This window comes from Oncorhynchus masou, chromosome 30 (genome assembly GCF_036934945.1).
Source record: "Oncorhynchus masou masou isolate Uvic2021 chromosome 30, UVic_Omas_1.1, whole genome shotgun sequence".
NCBI classification, from domain to species: Eukaryota; Metazoa; Chordata; class Actinopteri; order Salmoniformes; family Salmonidae; genus Oncorhynchus; species Oncorhynchus masou.
In genome coordinates, this window is record NC_088241.1 from 6,072,933 (window position 1) to 6,095,461 (window position 22,529).

The 22,529-nt window shown below is 43.8% G+C and overlaps 1 protein-coding gene across 3 annotated transcripts; it reads left to right on the plus strand.

The window, feature by feature from the left end:
- The first annotated feature begins 772 nt into the window (after positions 1 to 772).
- On the plus strand, positions 773 to 17,113 carry LOC135521914 (caspase-2-like). Of its 3 annotated transcripts, none has more exons than XM_064947725.1 (11): positions 773 to 793; positions 5,794 to 5,947; positions 6,322 to 6,483; positions 9,634 to 9,706; positions 10,443 to 10,534; positions 13,177 to 13,359; positions 13,726 to 13,854; positions 13,938 to 14,028; positions 14,116 to 14,304; positions 14,773 to 14,882; positions 14,994 to 17,113. In XM_064947725.1, exons 2-11 carry the CDS (start codon positions 5,795 to 5,797, stop codon positions 15,126 to 15,128), a joined length of 1,317 nt encoding a protein of 438 aa, XP_064803797.1. In that variant the 5' UTR covers positions 773 to 793; position 5,794; the 3' UTR covers positions 15,129 to 17,113. The 3 variants fall into 3 exon arrangements, with proteins under 3 accessions (XP_064803797.1, XP_064803795.1, XP_064803796.1); XM_064947723.1 differs by lacking the exon at positions 773 to 793 and adding an exon at positions 5,003 to 5,069 and having other exon boundaries at positions 5,791 to 5,947; XM_064947724.1 differs by lacking the exon at positions 773 to 793 and adding an exon at positions 5,036 to 5,069.
- The last annotated feature ends 5,416 nt before the right edge of the window (positions 17,114 to 22,529 follow it).

Genomic DNA, 22,529 nt, shown 5'->3' on the forward strand with positions numbered 1-22,529 from the left:
GAACAAACTGAAGCTACCCATCAGCAGCCTGAATGAGGAATTCATGGTGACTCATACAAGGGAGGTGCTGCAATACACGGATTCAAGCAACTCGAAAGTATCCTAGGCAGGTATAGAGGCGAGGACAGGAAGGAAGGGGAGGGCTCAGGATGCAGTAGAGCAGGCTGAGTCACGGCTACGGCACATTGTGCTGGTGGGTAAGGTGACTCCGGGAAGAGCTGAACTTGGTAGCATTGCAACACCACACTATGACCAGGCACAGGGGAAAGACAGGCGGAAGCTGGTTGCGGAGGAAGTGTGAGCAACAGTCGAGGAGGAGGGAGCTAGCAGGATGGTAGGAATGCGGCAATAAGGCAACAAGATGGGAGAAAATGGTGGAAAGCACATGGTCCGAGCTGTGGAAGGCCGAGCCCCATCGCATCAAGTTCTACGATATCCTGAAAAAGAAAAGGAGAGCCGCAGACTCTAGGAGCTCAGATGCAATAATTGAATAAACAGTCCTGCTGTCTTCATCAGGGGATAATCTACAATATCCTACCAAGCCCATCTAACCTGTTCTGCTGTGGCAGGGTCGATTCACAATCATGCTCTCCTCCTAAAGAGAGGAGGACATCCATCCTCAACTGCTGCTCAAAAGCCCTAGGCGAGTGTCACTACCGCTGGTGCCACAACATGGTGTTTAAAGCCTTTGTGGAAATCATCTTCAGTGGGATCAGCCACTGCCGAAGTATGAGGACCTGGTGGAGCAGTACCAAAGAGCAAGTTCTGAGTCTGTCAAAGTGGGATGCAGAAGGTTCGTAGGTCAATCCTTCTACATGGCATTATGACTACTAGGCACCACAGGGAGGAAGGCCATCAAGACAGTGGAAGCAATGCTTTGGCTGTTAATTGTTAATTATCCATGTTAACGATGTTACATTTCAGAAATGTCAACTTCAATGGGGTAGGGATATCACAAGGATTTTGGATAGCACTGAGCTGTGCTAGTGTGCAGGTGTTATCTGCTCTGATAAACCGAATCTAAAAAGAGGGCAATAAACACAGGTTTTGCCTTGATGGTTAGTTTGTCAGAAAGGACTTTTCATAGCAGGTTAGGAGAACTTACCCCGTAGGCTCGGATAATAAATGTAGCAGGTTTGGAGAATTAGGTTAGATTTGGGAAAAAGGTTACCAGGGTTGATAATAATTTACTTATCCTGGAAGCAGTCTATAGAAAACGTATGACAGCAATCCATGATTTGGTTTAGTTTCCCTGGCAGTTTTCACATGCAAACGTTAGCATTTGTGGCACAAGTCCCATACAAGCCATGAGCAATGTTCCCTCACATTTTTTCCGGCACTGAGCAAATTTAAGGTCTGCAGTGAGCATGCGTTTACTGTGAACACAGAGGCTGTACCCACTTTAAGTTACAGTCTAAACAGTGGCCATGTAGGCTACTGTGGCTATTTGATCATAATGTAGGCCTACCAGAGTGGGCTACTTAATTTATTTGATTTATTTCACTTTTATTTAACCAGGTAGGCAAGTTGAGAACAAGTTCTCATTTACAAGATAAAGCCAAGCAGTTCGACACATACAACAACACAGAGTTACACAAGGAGTAACAAACATACAGTCAATAATACAGTAGAAAAATAAGTCTATATACGATGTGAGCAAATGAGGTGAGATAAGGGAGGTAAAGGCAAAAAAAAGGCCATGGTGGCGAAGTAAATACAATATAGCAAGTAAAACACTGGAATGGTAGATTTGCAGTGGAAGAACGTGCAAAGTAGAAATTAAAATAATGGGGTGCAAAGGAGCAAAATAAAGAAATAAAGCCAGTAGGGAAAGAGGTAGTTGTTTGGGCTTAATTATAGATGTGCTATGTACAGGTGCAGTAATCTGTGAGCTGCTCTGACAGCTGGTGCTTAAAGCTAGTGAGTGAGATAAGTGTTTCCAGTTTCAGAGATTTTTGTAGTTCGTTCCAGTCATTGGCAGCAGAGAACTGGAAGGAGAGGCGGCCAAAGGAAGAATTGGTTTTGGGGGTGACCAGAGAGGTATACCTGCTGGAGCGCGTGCTACAGGTGGGTGCTGCTATGGTGACCAGCGAGCTGAGATAAGGGGGGATTTTACCTAGCAGGGACTTGTAGATGACCAGGAGCCAGTGGGTTTGGCGACGAGTATGAAGCTAGGGCCAGCCAACAAGAGAGAGTACAGTTCACAGTGGTGGGTAGTATATGGGGCTTTGGTGACAAAACGGATGGCACTGTGATAGACTGCATCCAATTTATTGAGTAGGGTATTGGAGGCTATTTTGTAAATGACATTTCCGAAGTCAAGGATTGGTAGGATGGTCAGTTTTACGAGGGTATGTTTGGCAGCATGAGTGAAGGATGCTTTGTTGCGAAATAGGAAGCCAATTCTAGATTTAACTTTGGATTGGAGAGGTTTGATGTGAGTCTGGAAGGAGAGTTTACAGTCTAACCAGACACCTAGGTATTTGTAGTTGTCCACATATTCTAAGTCAGAACCGTCCAGAGTAGTGATGCTGGACGGGCGGGCAGGTGGAGGCAGCGATCGGTTGAAGAGCATGCATTTAGTTTTACTTGTATTTAAGAGCAGTTGGAGGCTACGGAAGGAGAGTTGTTTGGCATTGAAGCTTGTTTGGAGGGTTGTTAACACAGTGTCCAAAGAAAGCTACCATCAAAAACAATGGAGAAAAAGCACCCCATAACATTTTTACATAGAAATAGCTGTTCTGCCGTTAAGCCCACAGCAGCAGCCAATGAGTGGTGTTCAATGTCGGTCTACATTCCATGAGACTTTTGAAAAAAAACATGCAGGGCTTGACATTAACCTGTTTATCCACTTGTCCTTCAGACAAGGAGGTGACTGAAAATGTTGTTGTGTTGTTTGATGCAAGAAACCACTTTACAAAATAAAATGTATTATTATTCCCATACCACTATTACAGAGAATCAGATCAATTATGCTACCCTCTGCCTATTGGCTACCTATTGCTGTCAACAAATAAATGTAACTGGGCTAAAAACTCATTAACTAGCAAAGGATATGAACAAAATATGCACACGTGGCTCTCGCTTTGATCTCAAAACAAGCACATCTACTCATGACCGCTCATGCTATAAACACAGTCCAGTTCAAAGTAAATGGCACAGATCCATATACATTGCCTTGGGGTCTGAAAACTGTCCTATTACTTTTTCCACATTTTGTAATGTTACAGCCTTGTTCTAAAATGGATTACATTTTCCCTCATCAATCTACACACAATACCCCATAATGACGAAGCAAAAAAAAAACAGGTTTTTAGACATATCACATTTACATAAGTATTCAGACCCTTTACTCAGTACTTTGTTGAAGCACCTTAGGCAGTGATTACAGCCTCAAGTCTTATTGGTATGACGCTTCAAGCTTGGCCTGCCTGTATTTGGGGAGTTTCTCCCATTCTTATCTGCAGATCCTCTCAAGCTCTGTCAGGTTGGATGGGGAGCGTTGATTGGGTTCAAGTGCGGGCTCTGGCTGGGCCATTTAAGGACAGTCAGAGACTTGCCCCGAAGCCACTCCTAGCTGTGTGCTTAAGGTAGTTGTTGCTCTGTTCATCTTTCCCTCGATCCTGACTAGTCTCCCAGTCCCTGACACTGAAAAACATCCTCATAGCATTATGCTGCCACCACAGTGCTTCACCTTAGGGATGGGGCCAGGTTTACTCCAGATATGATACTCGGCATTCAGTCCAAAGAGTTCAATCTTGGTTTCATCAGACCAGAGAATCTTGTTTCTCATAGTCAGAGTCCTTCGGGTGCCTTTTGGCAAACTCCAAGCAGGCTGTCATGTGCCTTACTGAGGAGTGGCTTTCATCTGGCCACTACCATAAAGGCCTGATTGATGGAGTGCTGCAGAGATGGCTGTCCTTCTGGAAGGTTCTCCCATCTCCACAGAGAATCTCCGGAGCTCTGTCAGAGTGACCCTCGGGTTCTTGGTTACCTCCCGATCAAAGACCTTCTCTCCCGATTGCTCAGTTTGATCTGGGCAGCCAGATCTAGGAAGAGTCTTGGTGGTTCCAAACTTCTTCAGTTTAAGAATGATGGAGGCCACTGTGTTCGTTGGGACCTTCAATGCTGCAGAATGTTTTTTTGTACCCTTCCCCATGTCTGTGCCTCAACAATCCTATCTCGGAGCTCAGCAGACAATTCCTTTGACTTCATGGCTTGGCTTTTGTTCTGACATGCACTGTCAACTGTGGGACTTTACATAGACAGGTGTGCGGCTTTCCAAATCATGTCCAATCAATTGAATTTACCACAGATGGACTTGTAGAAACATCTCAAGGATGATCAATTGAAACAGTATGCACCTGAGCTCAATTTCAAGTCTCATAGCAAAGGGCCTGTATACTTATGTAAATAAAATGTGCAAAAATGTTGAAAAACTTGTTTCCGCTTTGTCATTGTTAGGTATTGTGTGTAGATCAATGAGGAAAACATGTATTTAATTCATTTTAGAAGAAGGCTGCAACGTAACAAAATGTGGAAAAAGTCTGAATACTTTCCGAATGCACTGTATGTTCATACTGAATCTATAAATTCAACATATTAGGCTCCATTTGTGCAATAAGGTCAATTATGTCGTGGCATTTTAAGAATCATTTTTCACATCAATCAACAGCAGTTTGGCAAATATGGATTTCTCACAATCAAAAATTCCTTGTGGACAGATGTGAGCTGTTTCCAGTTCATTCCTGAATCCCACTCCATTATTTCCTACAAAGGACATGCCATCCTCTATACTTCATCTAAAAATTAGGTAGCTGTTTATATCAGTCTTCCATGATATTCTTATCAATTGGTTGATTATTTACTGTAACAACCGATTCAAATTCAAAATTAATTTGCTTAATATGTTTCCACCCACGCCCTGGGAAAGCTGACTCGTATTCGACCAGGAAAACGCCAATCCAAATCGTCCGAACTGTCATTGGCTATAATCCAACACAATGAATTTAGACCACTCCCGCTACCATTTTCACACACTGCAGAGGCGCGGAAGTTGGTTTACTTGGGTAAGTTATGTTGTTAATTTGTGCGAAATAATTTCAAATACATTTAGCTAAATTGGCTATCTAGTTTTAGGACATATGGGTTGGGAGCAGATGAACGCATTGAAGGTGTTCTGAATGTTTGAAATCCACCCAAAAAAATAACATCCCAACGTTAGCATGCCGATGTAACGTTAACTTAGCTATTTGCAGTTGCATATCTAAAGGTACATTGTTTTGAAAAATGCAACGAAACTGATTGACACTTGCTTACATTTTGAACACATTTCTTAGCATAGCTACATGTTTTTATGCAATAGCTTACAAGTTAGTATTGTTCGGACGTCAAGGTGATGTCAACTTTTCCTTCACACATTAATTATTAGCTAGCTAACGCGTTAGCTTGAGACAGTTGGCTAACGTTACCTGACAGTCATTGTAAGTATCTGCTGCTGAGTGTTAATAGACTTAGGAAAGAATAGGAGATATAACTACCAATTACTTTCTCGTATTCATCCAGACAGCTAGTATAATGTTAGTTATCTTACAGAAAAACGTATTCAGCATCCTTACCACTCCGACTTAGAAAACAAGGTAAATTGAGCTATTATAATAACTAGATACAATTCCAATGAGTAACGTTAACACGTTGTTGAGAAGCTAGGCCTATATACCGCGCCACGGTTTTGCAAGAAGAATGGAAGTTGACAGTAAATTAAGCGTTTTCTTGTGTGTTGTCTCGTAGCAGAATGTTGGGGGAATGCGGTATGCTGGAACGAGACAGAAGGGGGCTTCGGAAATACGCTGTGACTCTCTGCAAAGAGATGGTGGTGGACGAGCTGTTCATTCAGTCGCTGCAGACAGACGACATTCTCACCGACAGCATGGCAGAAAGCATCCTGGTATGTTGTGTTCAATTGTGTAACTCGATACTACTACCAGGTCAGGTGACTTATGACCCTGATCAACTTAAAAAAAATGTATGCATTCATTGTTCAAATGTCTGATTGTTGATGTATGTCATTAACTTCAATCACGTAACCAAATGTGGATCAGGGTTTCCCATACTTGGTCCTTAACTCCTGCATGCCCCCCCCCCAAGCATGAGTTGGTTATTTGAATCATGTAGTTCTATGGCAGAAAAACTAAATGTGCACCTGGGGGGCCCTGGTGTAGATTAACATGTATTCCACGGGAGGGGGGGCCTGGTGTAGATTAACATGTATTCCACTTTCTATTTTTTCTTTCTAATCTGTTGATATCCGTTGTTCTCCAGGCGGAGCTGACCTCCCACAAGCGGAGCTGGCGTCTGCTGTCCCTGCTCCCCAAGCGTGGTCCCAGAGCCTTCAGCAGCTTCTGCTCAGCACTGAGAGACACAGAGCAGCAGCACCTATGTGCCCTGCTCACAGAGTCACCAGAGAGGGACGGAGAGAGACAGGTGAGTGGGCACTGAGAGCCACACCACAACCAGCACAACAATCAGATGTTGATCCTGACAGACGAGCAGAAGGACAAAGATAGAAAGGGGAGAGGGTAGACATGGAGATAGAGAGGGGTGAGTGTCACAACCAACCTAAGCCTCAAACTGCGCCCCTTACTCAGTCTCCCCAGACAGCTAGGGTGAAAGACAGGGCTGAGGGGGTGATTCCACAAAATACCCAATCCAAGCTTCAGACTGCTATTCCCCATTCACAAAGACCCCAGTCAAAGACAGTGAGGAAGAGGGGGATGAAGAGAAAGAGGTGAACGCTACCCAACACCTAGCCCAAGCCACATACTAAGTTAGAATATTTTCCTGGTATTTTACAAATGTTCCATCCCAAGAATAAAATAACTTTTCTCATGGGTAACCCTGTGTTTCCCGCCAAAACTGGAAGTGTCATTCAAAAGCATATAAATATGAAATGAAAATTCAAACCTAATGCTACCTGAGTCCGATACATTTTATGAGCCCGACATCAATTATTTCGGTCTTGCTGCTGGTGATTCTCTGATCCACCTCTACATAGATTCTGTATACTTCTGGCCCTTCTTTGGACACTGTGTTAACTAACCTCCAGACGAGCTTCAATGCCATACAACTCTCCTTCCGTTGCCTCCAACTGCTCTTAAATGCAAGTAAAACTAAATGCATATTCTTCAACCGATCGCTGCCCTCCCGTCCAGCATCACTACTCTGGACGGTTCTGACTTAGAATATGTGGACAACTACAAATACCTAGGTGTCTGGTTAGACTGTAAACTCTCCTTCCAGACTCACATTATTAAGAATCTCCAATCCAAAATGAATTCTAGAATCGGCTTCCTATTCCGCAACAAAGCATCCTTTACTCATGCTGCCAAACATACCCTCATAAAACTGACCATCCTACCGATTCTTGACTTCGGCGATCTCATTTACAAAATAGCCTCCAACACTCTTCTCAACAAATTGGATGCAGTCTATCACAGTGCCATCCGTTTTGTCACCAAAGCCCCATATACTACCCACCACTGCGACCTGTACGCGCTTGTTGGCTGGCCCTTGCTTCATACTCATTGCCAAACCCACTGACTCCAGGTCATCTACAAGTCTCTGCTAGGTAAAACCCCGCCTTATCTCAACTCACTGGTCACCATAGCAGCACCCACACGTAGCACGCGCTTCAGACGGTATATCTAACTAGACACCCCCAAAGCCAATTCCTCCTTTGGCTGCCTTTCCTTCCAGTTCTCTGCTGCCAATGACTGGACTGAACTGCAAAAATTTCTGAAGCTGGAGACCCATATCTCCCTCACTAACTTTAAGCACCAGCTGTCAGAGCAGCTTACAGATCACTGCACCTGTACATAGCCCATCTGTAATATAGCCCATCCAACTACCTCATCCCCATACTGTATTTATTTATCTTGCTCCATTGCACCCCAGTATCTCTACTTGCACATTCGTCTTCTGCACATCAATCACTCCAGTGTTTAATTGGTATATTGTAATTACTTTGCCACCATGGCCTGTTTATTGCCTTCCTTATCTTACCTAATTTGCAAATCAAAGTTTATTTGTCACGTGTGCTGAATACAACAGGGGAAATGCTTACTTAAAATGCACACACTGAATATAGATTTTTTTTTCTACTGTATTTATTTATGTTTGTTTACTCCATGTGTAACTCGGTGTTGTTGTATGTGTCAAACTGCATTACTTTATTCTTGGCCAGGTTGTAGTTGTAAATGAGAACTTGTTCTCAACTGGCCTACCTGGTTAAATAAAGGTTAAATAAAAAAATATATGGCTAGAATTAGATGCAGAAGGCTTCCCTTCATGAAGATTGAATGGTTATGGGTCTGAATAAATAACTGCTATAGCCTGCCGCCATCGCACGCATTCACTGTTCTTTCAAAGTACCCGTGAGTTCTGTTGGCTGCTGTATATAACATTCAGCAAAAAATATATTGCATTAATTAGCTAAATATAAGGCTGAAGGTAATACATTATTAGCCTTACATTTAGCTAATTAATGATGGGTTATGCATAATAAGCATCTAACTTATAGCCTCTGTCTCTTATGCAAGTGCCTGTGCACCGCTGGCCTCGCCTTACAAAACGTCCCATGCAGGAAAAGCTAGACAATCTTTTTAGCATTTCTTACACCAATAGACTATTCGAAGAGGGATGCAATATAGATTTTCTAGCCTACCTATGTCAATTTAGAACAGGATTATCTATTTTAATGCAACTTGAATGGAGTTGATGGAGATAGTGTGTGCACTGATTTAAAGCAACGCAATTCGAGTGATAGGCTGTTTTTAAAACTCTTTACAATAAATAAAATTTAAAAAATCAAGAAAAACAAGGTGACCCCTGAAAGCCAGATCATTCTGTCTTTCTATTACTGTAGCATAGGCTATGCTGCAGTCAATGTAGGCCTACCTGTCACAACACGTTACCATGGTGAGATGATACAGGAAGAGTAGCTGCTGCTTCTGCAACAGCTAATGGGGATCCTAATAAAATGCCAATACAGTAGGTCCTCCTACATGCACTGTGGATTGCGCTCCATCATGAGATGGGCTGTCAGTCCCCACCCTGAGCGTTGATTCATCAATCAGCGGCCGTAGAGAAGCCAGATTTGGACATTGCATATCATTTTAACAGTTCCATTTCACTCCATGCTGTTCATATAAACAATTTATTATAATTTACCGGTTTCTCGCAGTTATTTATCCTGGGAAAGAGGAGTGGTTTTGGACGGTAAATCTCGGAAACCGGGTTCCTGCCATTCAACTCTACTACAGACTGTCCCCAGATAGTCACTAGAGAAAGAAGTGACCACAACACTCCCAACCCAAGCTACAGACTGCTGTAACAGGAAGAAAGAGGGGGATGGGGAGAAAGAGGGGAATAAGAAAAGAGGAGAGATGTAGATTGGGAGAGAGGTGAGTCAGCCATCACTCCCAACCCATGCCTCCTCTGGATGTTTTGGTATTCACACTGCAGGCGAGGAAAACAATCAGGAATGAACTGGTTTTGCCTATAAATGTTCAGATTGTATTGACGTCGAAGGTAAATTAAAACCTGGTTAAATTCTCCTTTTCCTTTGTCCTTCAGAGATATGTGGACTCTCCCCTCCCACTTCCCACCCAGGAGGGGATTGTTCCAAACAAGAGAGCCAGAACACAAGGTGAGTAGAGCATTCAAGATCACAGTTTTACAACTGTTTCATTCACAATATTTGCACGTGTCCTAGGAGATCATGGGAGGGGTTGTTTGGAAGAAAAAAAAATACATGTAATCATTCTGTTTGTTGGCTTGTAACTCAGTCTTTTATATTAAAAAAAAAAGAAGCTATTTTTAATAAATCCAATAAAACTGTAAATAAAAATGTCCCAATTGAGTCCAGTTGTATAATTTGATCAGTGTGGAAGCAGTGCTGTAGCCTTGGTATGGAGTGCCACTGCCCAGCCAGTCTCGCCACCTGCAGGCACCACGCCCGTGTGACTTGCTCACATAGCTGTAGTACAAAGGTTGTTACAACACCATTATATGTTGCTAACAGCTTCCCTTTCAAGGCAGAAACGTGACTTTTTTTTAAAATTATTATTATTTTTTTTTTTACCTTTATTTAACCAGGCAAGTCAGTTAAGAACACATTCTTATTTTCAATGACGGCCTGGGAACAGTGGGTTAACTGCCTGTTCAGGGGCAGAACGACAGATTTGTACCTTGTCAGCTCGGGGGTTTGAACTTGCAGCCTTTCTGTTATTAGTCCTTCGCTCTAACCACTAGGCTACCCTGCCGCCCCAGGAACCCTTGACTGGAACCCTGCTCTGATGGGCATTATTGTAATTGTCTCCACTGGTGTAATTTCTGGAATGAAATACATGCAGGGTATAATGTCATCCTAATATGTGTTTCAGAGTCAATGGAGATGTGTCTGGATGCAGACAGTCCCATCACCAGCTCTGTTCTTCCCTGTACACCAGACTTCTACCTAAAACACTGCCAACAGGTACAACACTCACTGTTAATACAAACCAGTAAATCACCTGTCTGTACCATGTCACTGCCAACAGGTACAACACTCACTGTTAATACAAACCAGTAAATCACCTGTCTGTACCATGTCACTGCCAACAGGTACAACACTCACTGTTAATACAAACCAGTAAATCACCTGTCTGTACCATGTCACTGCCAACAGGTACAACACTCACTGTTAATACAAACCAGTAAATCACCTGTCTGTACCATGTCACTGCCAACAGGTACAACACTCACTGTTAATACAAACCAGTAAATCACCTGTCTGTACCATGTCACTGCCAACAGGTACAACACTCACTGTTAATACAAACCAGTAAATCACCTGTCTGTACCATGTCACTGCCAACAGGTACAACGCTCACTGTTAATACAAACCAGTAAATCACCTGTCTGTACCATGTCAGTGCCAACAGGTACAACGCTCACTGTTAATACAAACCAGTAAATCACCTGTCTGTACCATGTCACTGCCAACAGGTACAACGCTCACTGTTAATACAAACCAGTAAATCACCTGTCTGTACCATGTCACTGCCAACAGGTACAACGCTCACTGTTAATACAAACCAGTAAATCACCTGTCTGTACCATGTCACTGCCAACAGGTACAACGCTCACTGTTAATACAAACCAGTAAATCACCTGTCTGTACCTTGTCACTGCCAACAGGTACAACGCTCACTGTTAATACAAACCAGTAAATCACCTGTCTGTACCATGTCACTGCCAACAGGTACAACGCTCACTGTTAATACAAACCAGTAAATCACCTGTCTGTACCATGTCACTGCCAACAGGTACAACACTCACTGTTAATACAAACCAGTAAATCACCTGTCTGTACCATGTCACTGCCAACAGGTACAACACTCACTGTTAATACAAACCAGTAAATCACCTGTCTGTACCATGTCACTGCCAACAGGTACAACACTCACTGTTAATACAAACCAGTAAATCACCTGTCTGTACCATGTCACTGCCAACAGGTACAACGCTCACTGTTAATACAAACCAGTAAATCACCTGTCTGTACCATGTCACTGCCAACAGGTACAACGCTCACTGTTAATACAAACCAGTAAATCACCTGTCTGTTCCATGTCACTGCCAACAGGTACAACGCTCACTGTTAATACAAACCAGTAAATCACCTGTCTGTACCATGTCACTGCCAACAGGTACAACGCTCACTGTTAATACAAACCAGTAAATCACCTGTCTGTACCTTGTCACTGCCAACAGGTACAACGCTCACTGTTAATACAAACCAGTAAATCACCTGTCTGTACCTTGTCACTGCCAACAGGTACAACGCTCACTGTTAATACAAACCAGTAAATCACCTGTCTGTACCATGTCACTGCCAACAGGTACAACGCTCACTGTTAATACAAACCAGTAAATCACCTGTCTGTACCATGTCACTGCCAACAGGTACAACGCTCACTGTTAATACAAACCAGTAAATCACCTGTCTGTACCATGTCACTGCCAACAGGTACAACGCTCACTGTTAATACAAACCAGTAAATCACCTGTCTGTACCATGTCACTGCCAACAGGTACAACGCTCACTGTTAATACAAACCAGTAAATCACCTGTCTGTACCATGTCACTGCCAACGGGTACAACGCTCACTGTTAATACAAACCAGTAAATCACCTGTCTGTACCATGTCACTGCCAACAGGTACAACACTCACTGTTAATACAAACCAGTAAATCACCTGTCTGTACCATGTCACTGCCAACGGGTACAACGCTCACTGTTAATACAAACCAGTAAATCACCTGTCTGTTCCATGTCACTGCCAACAGATAAAACAGTCTCTCTCTGGTATCTCTTACCTGAGACAATTAATGTTGTTAACGGCTGTATATTTTTGGTTCTCATATTTGTCACTGCAAATATAACTGTTACAATGCAACTTTATGCAACCCCCTAGGGCAGTTAGTTTCAAGGCAGCACCCACTGCAACATGCACCTTTGCAACAAACGCATGCATGCACTTCCTGTGTCCAGAATGTGTTTCCAGCTGCTGTTTAGCTGCATTGTTCCCCAAGGTATTTCTAGGGAGCAGGAGAGCAGATCTTCCTATTCATCCACCTCAACCTGTAACAGCTGTTGAAGTGTCTCCGCTCTAAACAGACCGCTATTAGACCTCTGCAGTATAGACAGAGTTTAGACAGTACCAGGACCAAGTCCCACTGGTCTGTAGAAGACAGTGTTTGTCTAGACCACAGTCAGTTTGACAGGAAAGAGACACGGGGAGAATTCCCCCAGCCCATATGTTCAAGTCTCTGTAAACCTGCTCAGGTTGAGGATGATTCATCACTGAACTCCACTGGGTTGGAGAACAGTCATTTAAGTACAGGGACAGAAACCACAACAAACACTGCTGAGAACAGCAGCAACAGAAGCACATCATTATTTTCCTTCAGGTAAACCATGTCATTTTCTCACGCTGCATTTTTGTTTCTTGTCCCTCACTCTTTTCTCCTCCTTTCCCTTCTTCGCTTTCTTTCCTCCCTTTGCATCTCTCTCCTCCCCTCACACTTTCTCTCTTCCCCTCTCCTCTCTTTCTCCTGTTCTCTCCCCTTCAGTCCTATAGTATGGTGTCCAGTCCTCGTGGCCTGGCCTTGGTGATCAGTAATGTCTCCTTTGACCCCTGTGCTGCTCCTGACCTGGACTCCAGGAAGGGAGGGGAGGTGGACGAGGAGGTCCTCAGGAAGGTGTTCACTGAGCTGGACTACATAGTCACCGTCCGGAGAGACCTCACAGCTCAGGTAACACACACACACACAGAGCGCAAGACAGTGGTGCCAAAGGTACAGCAGTGCTTCAACAACATGGACTGTATCGGTGGATCCCCCACTGGCTTCAATCAGTGGCACTCAGGCATTTGTTTGCCTTGATCTTCACAGACCTGTTGCTATTAGAGTCATGGTGTTAGCTAGTGGAGACAGCTGTGTGTAGCGTTGGTCTTTCCATGACCATGTTTAATGCAAAGAACAAAGGGTGAATTTACAGCTCTACACTTCCTCGTATAACTAGTGGCGCTTGCACTTTGTGACAAATATACCAAAATAATTCTAAAAGTTCTATGTAATTAGAATATAGTTTAATACTTGATTGATCTCTCTCTATGACAGGGCATGCGGGAGTGCATTGAGCAGTTTGGCAGACTGCAGCAGCACCAGACCGTATCCAGCTGTGTGGTGTGTCTGCTGTCCCATGGAGTAGAGGGGGCTATCTACGGCACAGACGGACAGTTGCTGGAGGTGTGTGTGACCTCATTCAGTTGAGAGTGAAACCCTTTCTGATGATAATAATCATATTAATTGAATCTCTGTCTCTCTCTCAGTTGGACTGGGTGTTTGAGGCGTTTGACAACGCCCACTGTCCTCTACTGCAGAATAAACCCAAGATGTTCTTCATCCAGGCCTGCAGAGGAGGTGAGCACACACACAGTCTCTCTGCCCTCACTCTCCCTCCTTCCCTGTTCTCTTCTTCTAACCCGTCTTCTCTCTGTCTCCCTCCAGAGGAGATGGACTGTGGGGTGGAGCAGCCAGACGGGCCAGAGAGGACCCAGTCTCCTGGCTGTGAACAGAGGGATGCAGGGAGGGAGGGAGAGGGGGATGGAGACACCAGGCAGATGGAGGAGCGAGGCAGGCTCAGAGTCAAACTGCCCCAGCGCTCTGACATGATCTGTGGCTTCGCCTCCCTCAAAGGTGTGTGTGTGTGTGTGTGTTGTCTGTTTATGATGTAAATGTTGGAATATTTGGTGGTGTGTTTCTTTGTTGTGTATGTGTTTTGGCCCCTACTGGGTAATGTAGTGTGTTTTGGCCCCTACTGGGTAATGTAGTGTGTTTTGGCCCCTACTGGGTAATGTAGTGTCTGTTGGCCCCTACTGGGTAATGTGTTGGCCCCTACTGGGTAATGTGTTGGCCCCTACTGGGTAATGTGTTGGCCCCTACTGGGTAATGTGTTGGCCCCTACTGGGTAATGTGTTGGCCCCTACTGGGTAATGTGTTGGCCCCTACTGGGTAATGTGTTGGCCCCTACTGGGTAATGTGTTGGCCCCTACCGGGTAATGTAGTGTCTGTCGGGCCACACTAGGTAATATGTTTGGCCCTACTAGGTAATGTAGTGTATGTTGTGCCACACTAGGTAATGTAGTGTCTGTCGGGCCCTACTAGGTACTGCAGCCATGAGGAACACCAAGAGAGGATCCTGGTTCATCCAAGAGGTCAACTCAGCACTCCGCTTCAGAGCCAGAGACACACACCTATCAGACATACTGGTGCAGGTAAACACAAACACACACCACATATTACAGTCATAGTAAGTACATTTTCCTTCAATAAAGTAGTTATCAGCAAGTTCAGTGCTAGTAACCTTTTGTAACCTCTGTCCTCAGGTGAATGGTCGTATTAAAGACAGAGAAGGCTATGCTCCTGGCACCCCCCACCATCGCTGTAAGGAGATGTCTGAATTCACCAGCTCCCTCTGCAAAGACCTCTACCTGTTCCCCAAGTACCACCCTCATTACTGACACGCACACATTTCTGCACCCCTACAGCACCACACACATACCGCACCCACTACTGACACACACACACACACACACACATGCTGTTACACACACTCACAGAGGATTAATTCATTCACATTTTGCTGTGCAAATTCCATCTCACAGACAAACTCTTGGAAAGAAAAATGGAACGAGTTGTTGTAAATCTATGTGCTTGGTAATGGGCATGAAGTATACATGACTGGTATGAAGCTGATGTGTGTACCTACCTATCAGGTAGGCTTGCTATATGTGTATCTGTGCCTGTTAGAAATGGGATTGAAATGTTCGAGGAAAATATTTTAGCTTGCTAACACACCAGAATATTTAAATGTATCACTTTTAATTTCTTACTAAACAGCAACTTTTGTGTTTGAAGATTATTCTTTTTTTAAACATGTATTTTGTATGCAGATCTATTTTTATCCATTTATTTTGTATCAAATCATTTTGAAGCTCTTTTTTTGTAAGAATTGTAAAGCCTTTGTCTCCTTTTTGTATTAAAAAATGTTTATTATAAAATGCATAGCATTATAATAGGAAATCCCCCTGACCAAATGAAGGTGTGTATCTGTGTCCATCTGATGGGCAGACAGGTGGTGGTGTAGAGTTATTGGCTGAGGAGGCAGCATGGAGGGAGCTGCTTTTCAATACCCTCCTAGTAATCTGAGTCTTCCACTGAAGGATACTGGGACAAGTAGATGTGATATTGGGAGTTTCAGGGTTTGTTAGCAATGATTTGTGTTATTGAGGCAACAAGTATACTGCATTCCATTTGAATAGAATGGAGTCATGACCATTTCTCTCACAAACAACTGTCCTCCCCCTCCCATCTCTCTACCTCCATGAGGGGGTTACGGTCTAAGGCACTGCATTTCAGTGCAAGAGGCGTCACTACAGTCCCTGGTTCGAATCCAGGCTGTATCACATCTGGACGTGATTGGGAGTCCCATAGGGCAGTGCACATTTGACTCGGCGTCATTCGTTTTTGCCCGGGGTAGACCATCATTGTAAATAAGAATTTGTTCTTAACTGACTTGCCTAGTTAAATAAAAAATGTAGACAAGTTAAGGCACGTAGGTTAATTAATGTTATAACTACATTGGTAACCAGACTGTTATTACCTAGATGTGATAAAAGATGTCAACATTTTATTTAAATGAATTACATTTATATGTTACACCAATGAATTAAATTAGAATTCTATGTAACTGCTTGTTATCTCTGTTCAACTTGACCTAAGTTACCTACTGTCAACGTTTCCTTGACCATTAAGATTTCAGTTCACAAGATGGATGTACATGGATGTTTTAAAGATGGATGGATTGGTTTTAAAGCAGCTACAGTATTTTCCTTTTAGATTTTATATGCAATATTCCATAGCAATGTGTGCCATGTGAAATGTGTTTAAGTATTGTCTTTAAAATACTTGGTTTATCATTTACATAGGACGATGCATCACATTCAAGTGTATGAGCAGCAATGTGTTTGGTTCTAACAGTGTTGTAGGGAGGAGTGATATGACAGGAACAGTATGAATTGAGCTGTTGACCAACCAATCACAGAGGCAGCACGTAGTGCTCATGTTAAAAAAAAAACAGTTCCATAGAGATCCTGTTAAATTACTATTCTAATTCTATGGACAGTTCACCCCAAATTCTAAGTGCCAGATGTTTGTTAGATGCTTTCTATTCGGTTTGAAGCCTCTAGTTCGGTTTAAACTAACTTGTGTACAATAGCATCTACACAACTGGTGTCGTGACAGTCATATTTTTTGTTAATGTTAATTTTCAGAAAGATTTTGTGGCGAAGTAGGTTATCCCTTGAAAGTGAAGTACTGAGGGCTGGGGTTCACTGCCATAAGCTAAGGAGCTGCTGGGGATGGGGGGAGATGATGACTATTTATGTCTAAAACAAAGACTGCCAAATGTTCAGGAAAATAAACAACCTTTTGTTTTTTCTATGAATTGACTTTCTATGAGTTGTGTTGACATGCGCTGTGTGTATGTGTGAGAGAGCACTGTACATATGTACACTATGCATGATATTATATTTTGATCTCTCCTTGTTGCTGTTTCTTTATATCACAGTGTACATCCAGTCCCCCTCAGTGTACTGGTATAGTATAACTCACAACCCTGTAGTAAGGACTATGATGACTGTATGATATGTGTCGTGAGTCACACACTGACCACCACCACTGTGATAATGTTCTCTGTGTATCAGGTAGTGCCTCAGCCAGCTGTCCATAATCATTCTCCCTGACACACATCACACACTCGCCCGCGGTCGGAGTGACACATTTCTCTCTGGCCACCACCATGCAGTGAGATTAGGTTGTAATGTGGTGGCGTGTGGTCTCCAAAGCAGAGAAGGGTTAAGGGATTGGTGGGGCCGGGGCCATTCTCTCTCTCCCTCTCTTTGGGTGGGCCATGTGCCATGCTGTCTCATCTGGCTGAAATGGAAACAGGTGATTTCAGATCAGTAAACATGATTGAGTGCCAACCACTTCAGACTTTTGAGATAAATGCCTACAACCCAGACTGAAAACCATTATATCAGATGGGATAGATGGCAATGTGTGTTATGTTGACTGCTACATCTGGCCTAGTGAAGTCCATTACAGATTGCTGATAGGGAAGAGGTATGTTGATACAGCAGGGGGAATGAGGGCTTGGAGCATGTGAGGGTTCTAAGGGATAGCCTTGCATCATTGGCTGATGACGGGGGTGTTAATGTGCACCTACCCTCATTTTGCAGGGGCAGCCCTGTGGGGGGTGGCATCACCCTCACCCCTGCCTGTCCAAACAAAAACACCCCATCCAAAAACAAAGATCTAATGGCCCATGGGTCTAGCTGGCCTGCTCACGGGGACAAGAGGCTTGTATGCCAGTATCGGTGTCGTTAACGTGAGCCCTGCTGTGTGTGTGATTAGGTGTCTGCTGTTCTAATAAAGGAAAGCGCTGCGTCTGTCTCTGCCTCATATCACTACCAGGAGTCTCTGTACAGACGTCTTTCTGTTGACTGTCTTACAGGACAGGTGGAGGGAACACCGCCTCTGGAGCAACTGAACAAGATTGGATCTGAACAAGTGTCAATCTCAAGTGTGTGTGAACTGAACTGCTGTGTATGTTAGAATGCATATGTAAGAAAGTGTGTGCACTCTTGACGTGTGTTTGTTTAGCTGAGAGTGCGGGTGGAAATGCTGAAGCCACCATCGGGGTTATTTTTGGGTCAGTGACAGCGTGTCAATGGCTGCAGATGCGTCGCAAAGGAAGGCTCTGAGATACCAACAGACCCTGGTAGGTCTCTGTCTGTCCATCAGTCTGTCCACTTCTCTCGCTCTACCTGTCCGAGTGTCTGTCCGTCTCAGTCCACCTCTCACTCTCTACCCGTCTGTCTACCTCTCACTCTGCCCGTCTGTCCATCTCTCACTCTCTGCCCGTCTGTCCATCTCTCACTCTCTGCCCGTCTGTCCATCTCTCTCTGCCCGTCTGTCCACCTCTCACTCTGCCCGTCTGTCCACCTCTCACTCTTTACCCGTCTGTCCACCTCTCACTCTGCCCGTCTGTCCATCTCTCACTCTGCCCGTCTGTCCATCTCTCACTGCCCGTCTGTCCACCTCTCACTCTGCCCGTCTGTCCACCTCTCACTCTCTACCCGTCTGTCCACCTCTCACTCTGCCCGTCTGTCCATCTCTCACTCTACCCGTCTGTCCAACTCTCACTCTCTACCGTCTGTCCACCTCTCACTCTCTACTGTCTATCCTCCTCTCACTCTACCCGTCTGTCCACCTCTCACTCTCTACCCGTCTGTCCACCTCTCACTCTCTACCCGTCTGTCTACCTCTCACTCTCTACTCGTCTGTCCACCTCTCCCTCTCTACCGTCTGTCCACCTCTCCCTCTCTACCGTCTGTCTACCTCTCACTCTCTACCCGTCTGTCCACCTCTCACTCTCTGCCCATCTGTCCATCCATCCATCTCTCATTTGCAAATCAAATTTTATTTGTGACAACTTGTATAGACGTTTACCATGAAATGCTTTCTTATGAGCCCTTCCCAACAATGCAAAAAAATAAAAATTGTAACACAAGGAATAAAATCAAATGCAAGAATGGATCTATATATAGGAGTACCAGTAGCAGATCAAGAATGGAGCTATATACAGGGAGTACTAGTACCAGATCAATGTGCAGAGGTACGAGGTATTTGAGGTAGATATGTACATGATGGCAAGGTAAAGTGACTGTGCATCAGAATAAATAATAAAAAAGAGTAAAATAAAGAACAGAGTAGCAGCAGCAAATGATGTGTATTGTGTATGTATGTGTGTTTGTGTTGTGTTGGTCTGCATGTCTGTGCATGTGAGTATGTGTGGGAGTGTCAATGTAATGTGTGTGAGTTAGTGTGTGCATATGGTTTGTATACAGTATTTAGTCGAGTGTGTGTGCGTATGGTCAGTGCAAGATAGTCAATGCAGATAGTTTGGGTGCCATTCTTATGGCTTACGGGTAGAAGCTGACTCAAAGCCTATTGGTCCAAGAGCCAATGCTCCAGTACAATTAACAGTGAACATTACACATACTGAAGTTTCAAAACAATGAAGACATTACAAATGTCATATTATATATATATATATATACAGTGTTTTAACAATGTACAAATGGTTAAAGGACACAAGATAAAATAAATAAGCATAGATATGGGTTGTATTTACAATGGTGTGTGTTCTTCACTGATTGCCCTTAACTCGTGGCAACAGGTCACAAATCTTGCTGCTGTGATGGCACACTGTGGAATTTCATCCAGTAGAAATGGGAGTTTATCAAAATTGGATTTGTTTTCGAATTCTTTGTGGATCTGTGTAATCTGAGGGAAATATGTCTCTCTAATATGGTCATACATTGGGCAGGAGGTTAGGAAGTGCAGTTCAGTTTCCACCTCATTTTGTGGGCAGTGCGCACATAGCCTGTCTTCTCTTGAGAGCCATGTCTGCCTACGGCGGCCTTTCTCAATAGCAAGGCTATGCTCACTGACTCTGTACATAGTCAAAGCTTTCCTTAATTTTGGGTCAGTCTCTCTCTCTCTCTCTCTCTCTCTCTCTCTCTCTGTCCCTCTCTCTCTCTGTCCCTTTCTCACTCTCTGTCCCTTTCTCTCTCTCTCTCTCTCTCTCTCTCTCTCTCTCTCTCTCTCTCTCTCTCTCTCTGACCTCGATAATGTTCTGTGCTCAGGTGTTATGAGCTTGTCTGTTCTGCTGGTGTGATGACATAAATATCTGACACTGTAGAGAACCTAGTCCTCCCTCGTCCTGGCCTGTCTTCAATAAGAGAATCTGAATTCTCATTGCTTCTTCATGTATGAGATTTCATGGCCCCCCATTCATCTGTGTATACCAAACATTAGGAACACCTTCCTAATATTGAGTTGCACCCTCATCCTCCCCCTACTTTTGCCCTTGGAACAGCTTCAATTCCTCCGATGTGGCAAGATGGCGTTGACAGACATTGCAGCTTTGCAGTATTTAGTTTTTTGTGTTATTACATTCAGCCGGAAATAACTTTTGGATATCAGAGCGACGGTAAATCATCAACATTACCGCCAGGAATACGACTTTTCCGAATTCGATCCTTTGTTTCTACCCCCTAGGGCAATTGAACTTATCCCAGAGGCTGCTCCAAGACCCTGCCGGCGGAGAAGAGGTATTCGGAGTGGACTTCAGGGCCAGGAATCCCTTCCACGAAGACACCAAGGACTGTAACATACTCTGTTTCCGGAGTCATGGCTCTCTCGGGATATACTTTCTCCATCCATATAGGCAGCTGGGTTCTCAGTACATCGCACAGACAGGAATAAAGAACTCTCCGGGAAGAAGTGGGTGATTGTGTGATTGTGATAACAAACAGAAAGTCCTTTTGTTCCCCCGACCTCACAATCAAATACAGACCGTATTACCTCTAAAGAGAATTCTCTTCGGTTATAGTCACAGCCATGTATATTCCCCCTCAAGCCGATACCATCGCCGCCCTCAAGGAACTACACTGGACTTTATGCAAACTGGAAAGCACATATCTTGAGGCCGCATTTATTGTAGCTGGGGATTTTAACAAAGCAAATTTGAGGAAAACGCTACCGGAGTTCTATCAATACATTTACTGTAGTACTCGCTCTGCTAAAACACTTGACCACTGCTACTCCCCCTTTCGAGATGCCTACAAGGTCCTCCCCCACCCTCCCATTCGCAAATCAGATCACAACTCCATTTTGCTCTTCCCTTCCTGTAGTCAGAAACTCAAACAGGATGTACCCGTGCTAAGGTCGATTTAATGCTGGTCTGACCAATCTGAATTCATGCTTCAAGATTGATTTGATCACGCCGCCTGGATATGTTCTGGGTACCCTTTGAGAATAACATTGAAGTATTCATGGACACGGTGACTGAGTTTATCAGGAAGTGTATAGGGGATGTTGTTCCCACTGTTACTATTAAAACCTAACCAGAAACCATGGATAGATGGCAGCATTCTGACAAACTGAAAGCACAAACCACCGCATTTAACCATGGCAATGTGACTGGGAATATGGTAGAATACAAATAGTGTAGTTATTCCCTACGGAAGGCAATCAAACAGGCAAAATGTCAGTACAGAAACAAAGTGGAGTCACAATTCAACGGCTCAGACATGAGACGTATGTGGCAGGGTCTACAGACAATCACGGACTACAAAGGTAAAACGAGCCACGTCACGGATAGTGACGTCTTGCTTTCAGACAAGCTAAATACCTTCTTCGCCCGCTCTGGGGCTTAGACTCAGTACGTTTTATTAACAATGGTGCAGGCTCCACCAAGTCCTCACACTTGGGCAACTGAGATATATTGTTATGCTTTTATTGTTGATCTCTGGTAACCAAACCCTGGGCCGGTAGATACCATACTATCTCTACCGACTCTCTAGGATTTTAAAAACAAAGCAGATTTTGGCCTCTTGCATGTTAACGTCAGAAGTCTATTTCCAAAAATACAAAATGACAAATGTAGACGTTGGTTTTATCAGAAACTTGACTAAATAAATCTGAGTCAGATAATGGGTACATGGTTTTAAGAATGATCAGATGAGTAAAGTAGGGTGGATTGCAATTTATGTGAAATCTGAGTTTGACACCTCTGAAATTCTCTCGATTTCCAAAAGCCAAACATTTTGAATTGCTTGCGGTTAAAGTGAACATATATAAGGACTCCCACATCACTGTAGTCGGCTGCTACAGACTGCCCTCGGCTTCGGGACACGCTCTCAACTCTCTTTCTGATGTCCTGCAAGCTTAATCACTCTGAATTCATTATTTTAGGAGATTTGAACTGGGACATGCTTACAACTCTATGGAAA